This window comes from Amia ocellicauda, chromosome 1, assembly GCF_036373705.1.
Source record: "Amia ocellicauda isolate fAmiCal2 chromosome 1, fAmiCal2.hap1, whole genome shotgun sequence".
Lineage (NCBI taxonomy): Eukaryota > Metazoa > Chordata > Actinopteri > Amiiformes > Amiidae > Amia > Amia ocellicauda.
This window is the reverse complement of record NC_089850.1, coordinates 2,208,412-2,223,811: the sequence shown is the minus strand read 5'-3', so window position 1 is coordinate 2,223,811 and position 15,400 is coordinate 2,208,412. Positions and strand designations below refer to the sequence as shown.

The 15,400-nt window shown below is 39.8% G+C and overlaps 1 protein-coding gene across 3 annotated transcripts in view; it reads left to right on the top strand.

Moving 5' to 3' along the window:
• Positions 1-2,563, top strand: part of txlnba (taxilin beta a) — a 41,550-nt gene extending 38,987 nt beyond the window's left edge. For all 3 annotated transcript variants that reach the window (XM_066700968.1, XM_066700791.1, XM_066700878.1), the window contains 3 exons: positions 283-375; positions 1,009-1,104; positions 1,690-2,563. In XM_066700968.1, the coding sequence (XP_066557065.1) occupies positions 283-375; positions 1,009-1,104; positions 1,690-2,169 (669 nt within the window). In that variant the 3' untranslated portion in view covers positions 2,170-2,563. The remainder of the gene's footprint in view (positions 1-282; positions 376-1,008; positions 1,105-1,689) is intronic.
• Positions 2,564-15,400: the final 12,837 nt, after the last annotated feature.

Genomic DNA, 15,400 nt, shown 5'->3' with positions numbered 1-15,400 from the left:
TAATGGTTTCTCTTTTTAAGATGGCATGTTCGACAGATGTATACAGATATAGTACACTGTATACTAATATGAAAATGTATCTTAGAATTTTTTGGGGGAGTGGGGGAAGTCACAAAATTTAAATAATTATTTATTCTATCAGCTTGATTCAATTGTCATTAAGTGTACTTTATATCATTGTAATATATTAACCAATATATCAGATGTAATTGCATTTATTTATTTAAACATTTGATTGGTATTCTGAGTATTTTTGGTTGATTCTCTTGCATCTTTCTGCAGCTTTCTCTGTACTCCGAAAAGTTTGAAGAATTCCAGGGGTCATTGGCCAAGAGCAATGATGTGTTTACCAGTTTCAAACAGGAGATGGACAAAGTTAGTGTTGCACAGTTTACTCCAAAGCCTTCACGTATTAAGATGTAAATTCCAGTAGATATATAATATATCTAACATTATCTAACATTATATAATCCAATATATAATGTATTGCATTTTTTATGATCACTGTGATATTGTTATTCTTCCACTTTCACTTAACCTACTCTTATGACAGTTTATATGCTGCAGAATGAAGTCCTTTGGAAATATAGTCACCCTTCTTTTGATGAATAGTTTAGTGATGTAGATAGTCATCCACAACATCATGTGCACAACCATGCAATGTTCCATATAATAAAATAAAAGTAGGTTGTGTTACTAGTGCATAAAATGACAATAACAACTTGGAAGCAAGTATAAAGGATATTAAAATTAAGTGAATAAGTTACATTCAATTATAGTATATTTTCCTAGATGTGCAAATGTTAAATATACACTGTTCAATACCTATAAAATGTAATAAGCTCTCCAACTGATATGTTAAATTTAAGTATTTCATATATTTATTATTATAATTTGTCCTCCTTTAAACTAATACAGGAGAAATATTGTACTAAGCAGCACAACAAAGATTTGATCACAATAATTCCATATTTATTCATTTTTTAATATATATGTTTATTTGTACAGATGACCAAAAAAATGAAAAAGTTAGAGAAAGAGTCAACTGTGTGGAGGACCCGCTTTGAAAGCTGTAACAAGGCCCTGGTGGATATGATTGAAGAGGTAATGTGTTTGTTGTCAACCAAAGAATGGATGGTTTCTACACCAATGTTTTGTAAGATTTCAGAATCTCATGTTTCCATTCCTGTTTTTTGTTTTTGTTTTATAAACTGCATAATAATGATAGCTGGAGCTGAGTGTATATGTACTGTCCTGCGTTTTCCTTTGCAGAGCTAGACAACTAGCTAAAAACTTGAAATCCTTCAAGAAACAGACAAGGCATAACTTTTTGTGTGAAGTTTACTGAAAGTGTTCTTACTTGTGTAACTAGAAAGGAAAAGCAATAATTGATACATATGACTATACAAACAGTAACATCAACTGTATGAATTAGCTTTGAGATCGGCAAAGGCTAACAACATTCTCTCTACACAACGTAATAAACATTTAATCTGAAAATTAAACACTCTCAAGTATCAATAATTCGATTTTAAAAACTCCTGAGTATGGATTGGGGAATTTATTTTTAGTTTTTTTTATCAACTTTTATCAACTTAAATAATCAATATGCACTGATTTATTTTTTGGCGGGGGAAGAAAAAATATATTTGGATATGGTGTCTGATTGTGATCTTCCTATTTCTGTAGAAAGCACTAAGAGAGAAAGAGTTTGGATGTTTCTCACTGAAGATTCAGAGGCTGGAGAACTTGTGCAGAGCCCTGCAGGATGAGAGGACCATACTGTACAAGAAGATCTCAGAAGTTCGGAATATTAATGAGAGCCCAAAGGAGAAGGAGGAAATGATTGAGGAAGAGGCTCCCCAGGAATTACCTTGGCCAAAGGAGTTGGTAGCTTTGAAGGCTGAGGAAGATCGCTTAAAGGACCTTGCAGCTTCCTTCATGGTCTCCCACAACTCAGAGGAGCGCCCTGAGAGTCCTGACAGTGTAGGGGCCTCCCCTGAGGCAATAGAGGCTGAGAGATTAGTTGATTTTCAGGAAGAGCTGGAAGAGATTACTCACCCCAATTCTGTCCCCATAGTCTCTAGTGATAACCCAGCACAACCCGACTCCAAAAACCCATGTACAACCCAGGAGAATATGGACAAGAATATGGAAGTAGTTGAATAACACTGAAACTGCAGGTTGCAGTGCTTTTATATCAGTCTTAGACTGTTTGGTACTATTGAGATTGTGTGCCACATTCGTTGTTTTGAATATTCTGCAGTGGTAAAATAACCTGTTTTTGTAACCATAGAGGCTATGAACACATGTTTTGATTTGATAGATTTGTATAGAATTAGACTGCAAACTACAGCCAGCAATTGTAACAGGCTTAACTACATAATATGTGGATTTTGGGTGCACATTCTAATTGCTATTTTTAAGTTTTAGAATTTCTCCCCAAAATACATTTGTATATGTTTTTGATCTGCACAATACATTTGTCATTGTAATTTGTGTGAAAGGCCAAGGTGTTATCTTTTTCTTGAATCAATAAAGGTACTAGCAGATTAATTCATAATGTATGTGTAATGTGTGCTTTGGACTGAAAAACATTACTGTCTAATTTTCCTTCATAGTCATTTGTTTATCTTTATCCTGCTTCATTCAGCTTTTACCAGAACATAGTTTATGAAAGATAACTCAGATAAAATCACAGGACATCTTCACATTTCTATCTTTTTAATAATGACACACAGTGTAAGGTGTAGAGGTATAAAGGAGGAAACACACAGAGACAACAGATACAAATTAATCTCCAGGGTTTTACTTTTTTTTGTGATGAAATGTTTTTATTTCTGGGAAACAAGAAAAAGATGATAAAGTTAAGTTTTAATATTGTCCGCTGCCATTGTCCAGCCACACACAGTCCCCTCCCTGGCCCCATGCACTATCGCATTAGAAAGCTCCAAATGTACAACATCTAGGAATGCAAGGGTACACTTACGCCATGGAAGGGTGTATGGAAGCTGCAAATGCAGACCTATCATCCTTTTTGTGTCTATTATGGCATCCAGGCAAATAGACTTCTGTAGCATAGACAAATCAAGTCCTGAGTCATCATTCAACAAAATATTTTTCGTAAGAACATTGGACATGGTTGAAGCAACCTGACCCCAAAACACAGCCACACCTGGACACTCCCATTCCATATGAAAGAAAGTGCCTGTTGCTCCCTGGTTAGACAGTACACATACTGGAGTATGAGTGAGACCCAGTGGTTAGGATTGTTAGAAGCACATTCCAATTGTTTTACCGCTTACGATCAGTTTATTGTGTACAGCATGAGATGGCAGTTCTTTACCCCCAGGAACACCATAAGCACACATTGCAGAACGTAAGGCTTCCTAGTTTCTGCTTCCCTTTATAAACCCCTCACTGCCCTCACTCAGTGTGAAGTGTCGTCAGTTCTACCTGCGTCACCAAGCCTGGTTCCCTGTTCTCTTGGTAGCTCATTTTCTCTGGTCACTCGCTTGCTCCAGTTCTCTCCCTCTCTCGCTCCCAGACCTGTTCCTCGCTCTCCCTCTCTCTCCCAGTCCTCTCTCTCTCAGTCCTGTGTCTCTGTCTCTCTTTTGCTCCCTGTCCTAGTCCTGTACCTCTCTCTCGACCTCCTTGATCTAGACCATAGCCTGTGACCTCGACCACGTCCTTGATTAGTTCTTGTGTCCTGTCAGCCAACGCTATGAGCGCTGCACCTGGGTCCTTAATCCTGTGCCCTGCGGTCCTCCCCTGAGAGACCGTGACATCCACAAAAATTTGGAGATTATAGATTGCAGTGTAATCCAATATTTAGGAGGTGGTGGAAGTGGAAACATTGAACTGATGAAGTGTAGCGTATTGGGAAATTGCATCCATCTGTTTATAACTCTATTCTACCAAGTATTTTATTAAAGTTAGATAGTATAGTCATGTGAAACAATGGGTATATTTCCACACCAACATATCTAAAATGCATAACCCAATACAGTCCGGTATGTTAGTGGATAGAGTCATATCAATCATTCTTGAATTTAAGCCGATTTAGACCAATTAATCTTATAACCTAAAAGTGCAGTAAATATCAAATATGGCATGTAGTGATTGTAGAATATTCCTAAAAAATAATAGTACATCATCAGCATAAAGTGAAATGTGATGTTGTCACCAATCTGGTTCTAATAAATCCTGTTTGAGCATGATTAATTAATTTGGTCATGTGAAGCTCAAGTCTATGTGCAAGCACCTTGGCATACAGTTTAACATCAGAATTGGTCAAAGACAGGGGACAATAACTGGTACAGAGAGAAGGGTCCTTTTCCTTTCTCAGTAATAACAAGATAATAGCTGTGTTAACTTCTCTGTTGAAGGAGCCCATCTCTAAGGCTGTCTGCATAATCTTTCATTACTGACAGGAGTTTCTAACAAATCAACCTTGTTGACCCTTTACTTGTCCTGCTAAATCTAATCTGCTCAGTCTGTATACAAACTACTTATAATGCTAGTATTAATATAAAACATTATATAATTATCACAAAACACTTTCTTCAACGTCCTATACAGAGTCTTCAGGGCCTGTATATCCTGTAAAGATAGAGAGCAAAATGGATGCAGCCAAGTACAGAGAAACAAAATACAAAGAATTTACAGAACTGCAAAGAGATCTTAAGAAAGGGATCAGGAAAGCAAAGAGGGAAATAGAAAGAAACATCTCTTCTAGCTAAATCTAATGCAACAAGCTTTTTTCAATACTATAATAGCAAGAGGTCAATAAAACAGGAAGTGAAACAGGTCAAGGGTAAAAATTGAAGTATCATATAAAACAAACAAGATGTGGAAAATGTTCTAAAGTATTTCACAGATGTTTATACAAAAGAAAAAACAGGTTAACAATCAGTCCTGTCAAACTCCTGAAAAAGGGATATCAGGATAAATGAGGAGGAGGTACTAAAGGGACAAACAAATCATCTGTGCCAGATGGTATATTTCCAGCAATACTTAAATAAATTAGGGAAATTATGTATAGGCCACTAACTAAAATATTCCAATTGATAATTAGAACAGGGGATGTGCCAACTGCTTGGAAAACTGCAAAAGTCATACTTATCCACAAGAAAGGGGACAAAACTGAGCCAGGAAATTACAGACCAATCAGTCTCACCTGTATTACTTGTAAAATTGTGGAAAAAATTATTAGACAGAAAATAGAGGAGAATCTTAATGAAAACCATACTCATTAGATCATGTCTTACTAATTTATTAGAGTTTTTTTAACATGCAACTGCAAATGTAGATCATGTGAAAGCATATATGATAAGGTTCCGCACCAAAGACTGATCCTAAAATTGGAAGCTGTAGGTATTCAGGGTAATGTAAGTGTAACGGTACTCTTCTTGCGTATTTTTTTAATAAACAGCAACAGGACTCCAGCATGTACCACCAGTCATTGCTTTATTTGACGATCTGGTCAGAAACACAGGAAAGGCAGATGACACAATGCAGCCACAGATCATCACCTCTGCATACAAACATGCTGGTTTGGTGCATGCAGCCTGGGATGATTCTAACTTAAACAATCACCAATAGACAATTACATAAAACATTCACAATGCAAAACAAATAATAATAATGTACCTGGTCAGAAACAAAGGCAGACACAATGCAGCCACAGATCATCACCTCTGCATAGATACACTGTACAAAATACACAAGACTCCATTACTGATGCAATCTTTTGCTATGCTAGCTAGCATACTAAAAACAAAAGGATATTCGACAGTGAAGAATCCCCTTTTTAATTGCTTTCAGAAATCAGACTGTAGTGTAGATTGAATCAAACAGAGTCTTTATGGAGACATATGTGGCCATTTTGTTATTTATATTCCACATGTATTTAACGCATGTCTAGATAGGTAAAGGGGGGTTGTGTGCCCACTTCCCCATCTTCTTGTGGTTTTACTAGAACGTACATTCTGTACTAAATTTGTATTGTGTGTCTGCAGAGAGATGCATCTGGTACAAACCGGTAGAAGCTGGTCTCATTATGTGCTCTTTGGTAACCTCATGTACGGGTGAGGTATTTGGGGCCTCTTCAGAAAGAATACTCTTAAAATATACATGCACAAAACACCACGTCTCATGCATAACATAACGGAAATATTTACAAACAAAATTATCTGACTTAAATACACAAATCTGATCTTAGGAGTATAAAATTAAATGTTTATGTACAGTGCTTTGCAAAAGTGGACTTACCGCTGGTTTGGTGCTTGCAGACTGGGACGTTCCAACTTAAACACCGCCCCTCATAAGCAAGCCACACAAACCAGCCAATAATACACAGTGTACAGCAGATGAAGGTGGTACAAATGAAACAGAAAATCCCATTGGTGCAAAATAGAGTGACAAGGGGAATCACCAATACAACCCTGTTACACTCCCCCCTACTTAATTCCACTTGTACTCAACAAGTATATGCAGCTGCAAAGTAATAATATATATCAGGTACAGAACACTCAACCATATGAACAAAATTAAATAAATACAAATTACAAGAAAAATTGTAAATTGAGGATGCAGACCCTGTCACAAAAAAAAGTCACAAAATATTCCAGTCAATAGACTATTCTTCACAAGAATTAAGAGGTTGTCGGTCAAGTAATAAACTGTCAGAGTCAGGACGTCATCATGAGAATGATTGGATTGGAGCAGGAAAGTGTGCTCCCGGCCAGAACTTTGAGAACTATCTGAAGGACAGAGGCTCTCTGATCACATAAAATCATGTACTGGGTCAAGAGGCAGAACTAGAGGAACATTCAAATATCGCACATCTTCCCTAAGCTTGTGTCACCAGGTCCTTCAGAGGGCAACCTTGACACCCACACTCTCGTCCTGTAGTCAGAGTCGTCCTCCTCCTCCCCAAAATCCCCACTATGGAAGTCAGACGATGCACAACCCTCCTCTGGGGTACCTCACCACGGAGGGCCAATGGTGCATGCACACCCAAAGTCTGACTGGCCATCGCCACCCAAAGGCTGTTGATGGTCCAACCCCCCCACCCCCGAATGCTGGCGAGAGGCCCCCAGCAAAGGGAAGACCACAGACAGCAGCACCGATCAAGAACTTTCTTGTCCTTGCTGCTGTAACAACTATACTGCCTGGAGGGGAGGCAACCATTAGGCCTAGGCCCTAAGCCGTGGACCCCGAGAGATTTATTTTCTCCTACATGCCATTATTATTATTATTTTTATTTCTTCGCAGACGACCTTATCCAGGGCGACTTAAGTAGTGATAATGTGACTTCATGTCAAAGTGACAGCCGGAAGTCCCGCCTTACCCATATGCCCCATGGGACAGGAAGTCCCATTGAACCGGAACCCTCACCTTCCCACCACCCCCCCCCCCCCCCCCGGGGGTTACCCTTTGACTCTCGACAGTCAGCCATCTTGTTAGGATGACCGCCATCTTGTTAGGATGACAGCCATCTTGTTACAATGACAGCCATCTTGTTAGGATGACCGCCATCTTGTTAGGATGACAGTCATTTTAGAAAGGGCACAGGTCATCTTGACAACAGTTCGCTTCCACCTCAGCCTGTTGGTGTGTGTGTGCGTGCAATGTCTAAGAGGTTAAACTTATTATTATTTGTTTTAGGTTATATGTTTTATGATTATGTTTGGTATGATACAGTGTTAGCAAAATAAAATAAATTAAAAAAAAAGAGAGCAACAAAATAAAGTTTTAATGAAGAAAGTACTTACCCAGAGTGGGGTTTGAACCCACATAGTTGGTCCAACACCTTAGCCACTCAGCCACCCAGGTATTACTAATTAGTATAAGTTACTAAGTTGAAGGGTGTATTAATAAGTCATGAGAAAATTAACCATGAAGAGAGATTAAAGAGATCTATTAGTTGTCTAAAGAAGCCGGTATTTTTGGAGGACTCGATACACTACTGAGAAATGCCAGAGCAAAGGGTGACCATGTAAAAAGAGAACATGTTTCACAATGGTTATCGGATCAATATACATGCACAAACCGGCAAGGGTGCAGTTTAAGAAGAACTTGACACTGGTACAAGTCATTGACTGGCAATGGCAGGCAGACCTGGTGGAAATGGGTCAGTTCTCAAAGTTCAATAATGGTATGAAATACATTCTAACCTGTATAGATGTGCTGTCCAAATATGCTTGGATAGTACCGTTAAAAAACTAAATGGGTCAGCAAGTGTGTGCAGCCTTTAAAAGAATATTCACCCAAGGGCACGTTCCAAAGAAACTGCAGACAGATCAGGGGAAAGAATTCCTCAACCATTGTTTTCAAAGTCTTTTCTAGCAACACCAAATTGTACATTTTGTGACAAACAGTAAAGTGAAAGCCAGCGTGGTAGAGAGATTCAATAGGACTATAAAATCGAAAATGTGAAAGTACTTTACAACCGTGAACACTTTTAGATATGTGGATGTCTTACCAGACCTGGTTCACAGTTACAATCACACATTCCATAGAACTGTCAAGGAACGCCCAGTAGATGTCACCCCTGACAATGCCCTGAGGGTGTGGAAGACTGTGTATGGGTCATTTGTAAAAAGCAAACCTTCAAAATTTAAGTTTAAAGAAGGTGATGTGAGGGTGTTGAGAATGAAAGGGAAATTTGAAAAGGGGTATGAGCAGACAGATGAAATATTCATAGTCAAAGAATGTGTGCCTGGATTAAGGCCTATTTACAAACTAAAAGATTATGCTGGTGATGCCATAAAAGGGCAGTTTTACACAGAAGAGTTACAAAAGATAAACCTGAATGGTGACAGAGTCTATCGTATACAGAACATTTTAGACTCCAGAGGTTATGGCTGGAATAAACAAGTTTTAGTCAAATAGCTGGGTTGGGAGTTAAATTTAATAGTTGGATCAAAGCTTCAGAGGTGAAAGACATAGCACCGGAGTTGTGAGAGCCTCAAAAAGAAGAGTGAAAACGGATTTTACCTGACTTTAACCAGTAATGCCTCAGAGACACTATTTCCTAACAACAAGAGCTCCAACTTCACTGATCATCTAGGCAAATCCATCGATCTATCAGGTAAATGGGAGGTAGAGATGGTGGAGAGGCACTACCCCATGACCATCAATACATTTGACAGGAAACCGAGCTTCGAATTGCATTCTGAGACAACCGATACAAACTGGTATTAGGAAATATCACAAGGCTACTATAAAAAAATTGATTTATTGTTAACAGCCATGAATAATGCTGTCAAGGCAGTCCCCACATCGCCCAAGGTATACTTTCAATACAGTTATATTAGTATAATTACTTTTTGGGGATTCGACTTTACTGTTTTTTACCAGGGGTCAACTAGCACACGTCTTGGGGTTCATTCCCGAGAAGGGGGAAAACAATCGCCCCATCCTGCGGATATTACTGCTGGTTTTAACCACTTGTATGTTTACACGATATAATTGAACACCAACTAGTGGGTGACATGTATGCCCCATTTCTGTGTTGCGTGCCTAAAAAAGGGGAAGAAGGCAAGTTTGTTACGCCGTTATATGATAAGCCCCACTATGTCCCCCTGAGCATGGATCAATTTGACACCATTAGCATTTAAATAAACTTAACACTTCAGAACGAACATGTCACATTCGCATACGGCAAGGTAATAGTGAAGTTACATTTCCGACCTGTTAGATATAACCACTTTTAAATCATGGCTATTGTTAAGAACTATGGAGACCCACACATGTATAGGAACATGTGGGTAACAGCCTCCCCGGTTTCGCCGGGATGCTGCTACAATACAGTGCGGGGGTAGCTGGAATTTTTAGATCATTATTCAGAAAAGCTATGCCTTTTCTGAGACGTGGATTAGAAATTGTCAAACCACATGTCAGATCGGCAGACACAAACATAGCTAAAGATGTGGTCGGGCAGGTTACAAATGCGGTGGACAGTAGAATTAATGCTCCGAAACAGGAGGGTTCGGGACTAATGTATATAAGGAGAGGCATTAAAAGGAAAAGAACGTCACCGCTGGGTCTCACAGGGCCCGCCCCACCTGTTAAAAGAAGGGCTGTATGGAAGAAACACAATCATAAAAGAAACGGGACCGGTAAGAAGAGGAGCTCCAGGCAACAACATCGCAGGGATATATTTTAAACATGGCTTTCGTTCACAGCAGTTCTGAGGAGTGCACCAAATCTGAACTGGACCTTTTTCAGCTGGCGCCCACACAGACCAGCATTGAGAAGAGCTTCTATGTGGAGGTCCCGCCCCTCACACCGCTCTCTGACAATGCCTCACTGGAATTCTAAATCACTGGAAACAGCGAAGACTATCTAGATCTGAACAACACTGTGATCTATCTGACTTGTAAAATTACTAAGCACGATGGCACCGATCTGGCCCAAGATGATCAGGTGGGCCTGGTAAATTACCCCGTGTCCTCCCTTTTCAGCCAGGTCGACATCACAATCAGCGACAGACTTATTAGCCAGAGAAACAACTGTTATCCGTAGATGGCTATAATAGAATCCATTCTCAACTACAATGAAAGCACCCTGAACACACAATACTCTGCAGGCCTTTTTGTCAAGGACACAGCTGGTCAACATGAAGTAACCGCACTGAACGGGGCAAACCTGGGGTTCAGAAATAGAGCGGCCTATACAGCAGGAAGCCAAAAACTGGAATTGTTGGGGTGTATTCATGCAGACCTGTTTCTTCAAGACAAATTAATGCTGAACGGTGTTGATATAAAAATTTAACTCACCCCTAACAGAGAAGCGTTCTGTCTCATGAGCAACACTGAGGATTTTAAACTGTCGATTCTCTCAGCAGCTCTGTTTGTGAAGAGGGTCCGGGTGGCCCCCGCTGTCAGGCTGGGCCATGCCGATGCGCTGCAGTTGGCTAATGCAAAATACCCTGTAGATAGGGTTCAGATGAAGGTGTTCAGTTCGTGTTCAATCAGGAAAATTTGTTTCTGGGCCAATTGCCTAATATTGCTTTATTCAGCACACTTATCACAACAAACAAATAAACAAAAACAGTTCAACACCACTGACAATGTTCTTTGGCATGCAAACACAATAATAATAATTATAAAACATTTTTTTATTATCAGAATTGCACAAGGATTAAACATTTCACAGATACCAACAATTTATGTATTTCTATAGCCTATACATAAACAAACACCCAGCAAAATAATAATACAATAAATAAAACCACGAGGACCCGCTTTACAGAGACAGCCATGTTAATTTTCCAAACAGCCTGGGCCTCTTAGCAGGCTGGTCTCTTTGTGGCGTTTCGGGCGGGGCAGCCGCCCCCTCCATCGAAATATCAAAGTCTGGTTCAGGAGAAATGGATTTCTCTGTATAGACATAGAACTGTCTCTAGTAGGCGTCATTTTCAGTTTCTCCAACACCTCCCTGTTAATTCTGTTAGACAGTACCGAACCGGGGATATTAATCTCCGCCATCACAGTCATAAAACTGCCACAGCCTTTTGGGGCCGTCCCTGCGGCAAGTGTATGCGGCTGTGTGACAGCCCTAATCAGATCAATCACATGAAACCCGTGAACAGGCCCCCCCTTGTACACAAATTCCCCATTCTCGTTCCAGGAAGCTATAGAATTGTTGGACACCATTTTCTTAAGTAATATTTCGGCATTTTTCTTTTGCCTCTGCGGTATAGTGTCTAAAATATCATCAAAAACAGGCTCTGTGTGGGGTTTTTAGTAAGAGTTTTTATAATGTTGCCACTTTTCTTGAGTTTCCAAAATTTTATTGTATTTCAGTGGATTTCAGACACAGCCTGCACTAGGTCACTCCCCGCCGCACACAGAATAGCCTTTCTCTGCTGTGGGGTGGCTTTAACTAGCAGCTGCAAAAGAGCGAGGTTTCTCTTCATGCGCGGTGACATACTAACAGCCAGAGTTGGAAAGCCATCAGCTTTTACTTCCTTTGTTTTTTATACACATAAATCACCGGGGTATCCGGGGGGGAAAGACCCGTCTTTAAACGGTATTCATCAGGGGTATCTGACATGAGATCGACAAATAAGTATCCGAAAGACTTCTTGGTGGCATCTTCAAAAGCATCCAAAAAAATTTGAGATTTTCCTGGATACATCTGTCGAGCTAACATTGTAATCTGTAATTTATCTCTCGGGTTTTTGAAAAGGATCATATATTTGGTGTTTAAAGTAATGGTTCTACTTTTCCGTCCCTGACAAAACACATTCTACACAATATATAAAATACTGAGGTTTCTGTGGTGCATGTATTTAGTGAAGGCTTTTTCAATCTCATCGCTTTCACATGCTTTTTCCATAAGATCATCAATGATCAACATGTTTACTTTATCACATGGTAGTAATTCATCATCATTAAATGTTTCAGGCAATCCCTCTATAAATGTAATAAAAGGGTATTTTAACTTCAGTTCTTTATAGAGAGGTTGCATACAACTGTAGCACCACACAATATTATCACGTTAACACACTGCCACCATTGTCTAATAACTGATAAAAAAAAACCTCTTGCCACAGTTAGAGGGCCCTGAAAAATTACATGAAAACGGGTGCTGCAGTCTAAAATCAATTGTTCAATACCCGTAGGGCAAGGATGTAAGGTCTGGTCTCAGGACTTGTTTATCATACACTACTTTCAGTGTCTTTTGCAGTGTTCTCGTTTCTAAGTGCCAGTCATGCTTAACACATACTATCGCCGTTTGCCGTAGTGTAATGTCTTTTATTTCACAATTTGCACCTGCCTCCTTATCCACATAGTCAAGTATCAAATCTTTTAGGCTATCGAAAAAAAAAATTCTTACTATTAGCCACGTTTAATGGGATACCCTTTACCTTGATACAAGCTTTCCCTCCTGAGGACTTATATCCATAGGATTTAGGTTCTGTAGCAAAAAACTCGGTAATGTGCTGATCTGGAGGCAGCTCACTTGTCAATTGACCCAGATAATCTCCAACTTCGGGGTCCCACTGGTTTGACCTGCTTACATAAATGATTGAATCAGTGTCATAATACAAACAACAATCTTGTAATACATCCAGAAGAGAGTACAATTCTAACCTAGCATAGGCGGCGGTGAAACTGGCGATAAAAATATTTACATTTGATAGCTGTGTGTAGTGCTCTTTTGTACAATTTGGTTTTATTTACAAATGGGTACAGACTGGTGAAATTGTAGTAACGGAGCTGCTCACCAGGTTTCGGTTGATAATACAATGTCACTGCGTTCATCCTACCACCGAATAGAGACTCCCTGGGGTCTAAAGGTGCTGGTAATTGTGATTCAGAAATAAAAGCTGTAACATCCTGATTTACATTCTGCATTGTCTTCCATTCGTGTTCCCACATCACTTTAACATCAAACCCTTCGGTTTTATACATTGTCTTTTGATATAGCCAACCAAATGTTGTTTTCATCACGCTGTTAACGTCATTTTCGCTAAAACAGGTATCACAACCATGAAAAAAACATCCATGGTACTCAAAAGCAGTGTTCACAACGTTTATTACTGCAAAACCATCTAGATAGTACGGGCAAAATTTACGCTCACCACCCAGCTTTAGAGCGTGTTGTATGTTGATTTTGTCTGTGTTCAGTATACACGAGCCACTGAATAGCGGGGGTTGAAAACTTTTTCTGCATGTGATAATTCTTGTGGGGGACTAATGCTATGGTCTCCGGCTGAGAAACATTTACCGGTACATGGTCATACACACTGAGGCTATCGCGATGTACTGAAACGGATCAAGACTGACTTTAATCAGGTCTGAATCGGGGTCAGACGGACACTTCAGATGTATCTGCTCTGTCATACAAGATCTCGTTTCTAAATGTAGACGAGCTTGTCTCACTATGTCCACATCCTGTCTACAATACCGCTTCAATTCATCTTGGAAATTAAATTCATCGAGTTTGTGTTCATTGTACCATTCCTGGAACTCTGTTTTATCGTCACCCATCATGTAGTCTACCCCGTAAAATTGTTCAGCAGGTAAGGGGCCTACATAATTTTGGTTTGTGACTGTGTTAAAGAAGTGGGGGAAATGTCCTTTCGCACGCTCGAACCCCATAGCTTTTGGCATATTGCATATAGGCAAACAAATTTACGAATCAATGAACCTGATGTTCAGAGCGGTCACTGTCATGCACATAATTTTACCTCCTTGTGTGATTAAGTGTGTATCAACCTTTTCATGTATGAGCTCTCTAATGACCAAGTAGTTATCATAGCCTTTACCATTGTGTGATATAAAAGTGTAGTTTTTAAAACGCGTGTCGATGAAACATTTCACAAAGCCCGATAACAAGAATCCCCATAAAACTCCCATGTGTGTTCGTTGTTTATGTGTGAGGCATAAATAATTTGGGATGTGTGTCCCTGTTTCTTGCATGCACTCGAAATCAAAGAAAATGTATTTTTCCGATTGTTTGGGGATGTTTATTACACTCATGTAGCATAAATGAATGTCTGGTGTCTGGATAACACTTTTACAGTGCGGACATAGCTTTTCTTCACAAGTGTGCGTTATAGAGAGAAAAGTCCGGCACTGTGTACAGTAAAAGTGCTGAACAGACTGAATCTCTTTGGTAACAGCTTTAGGCTTGTGTCTCCTGAGACAGACACCGCCTCTACAGAACATTTTACATACATCGCATCTGGTGATGGTCACTTTAACCTCAAAACAGTGGGGGTCTAAACACGATCTACACAAATTCCGACACTTGATTATTTTTATGACCATGGATAGCGTGACAATAGACGCAGAAATTGTCAAGGCCTACAAATGATCCAATGTTTAAAACCCCATAGTAATGTTGTTTAATGTTTGAAGTAATACAAACAGGACTTTAGAATGTATAGGTGTAGGCCCTGTAGTAAAATATTCCCATCCGTTTCCATAGTACAATACCTTGATAACGACCCCCAATAGTCTTTCAAACACCTGGATGTCTGAAAAACTTTTTTTTCTGCATCGAAAACCCTAGCTGACTATGTATTCGTTTGGCACCATCTAACATTACTGCCTCTGTGCATTCTTCCCCTTTCCACAAGCGGTACACACTGGCGGCAAAACATATATTGTTGTCACGGTCTCTCTGGGGAGGACCACAGGGCACAGGAGTAAGGACCCAGGTGCAGCGCTCGTAGAGTTGGCAGACAGGACACAAGGACTAATCAAGGACGTGGTTGAGGTCACAGGCTATGGTCTAGATCAAGGAGGCTGAGAGAGAGAGAGGACTAGGACAGGGAGCGAGAGAGAGAGTGAGAGAGAGAGAGAGAGAGAGAGAGGACTGGGAGCGAGCAAGAGAGAAAGAGAAAGAGAGAGAGAGAGAGAGAGAGAGAGACAAA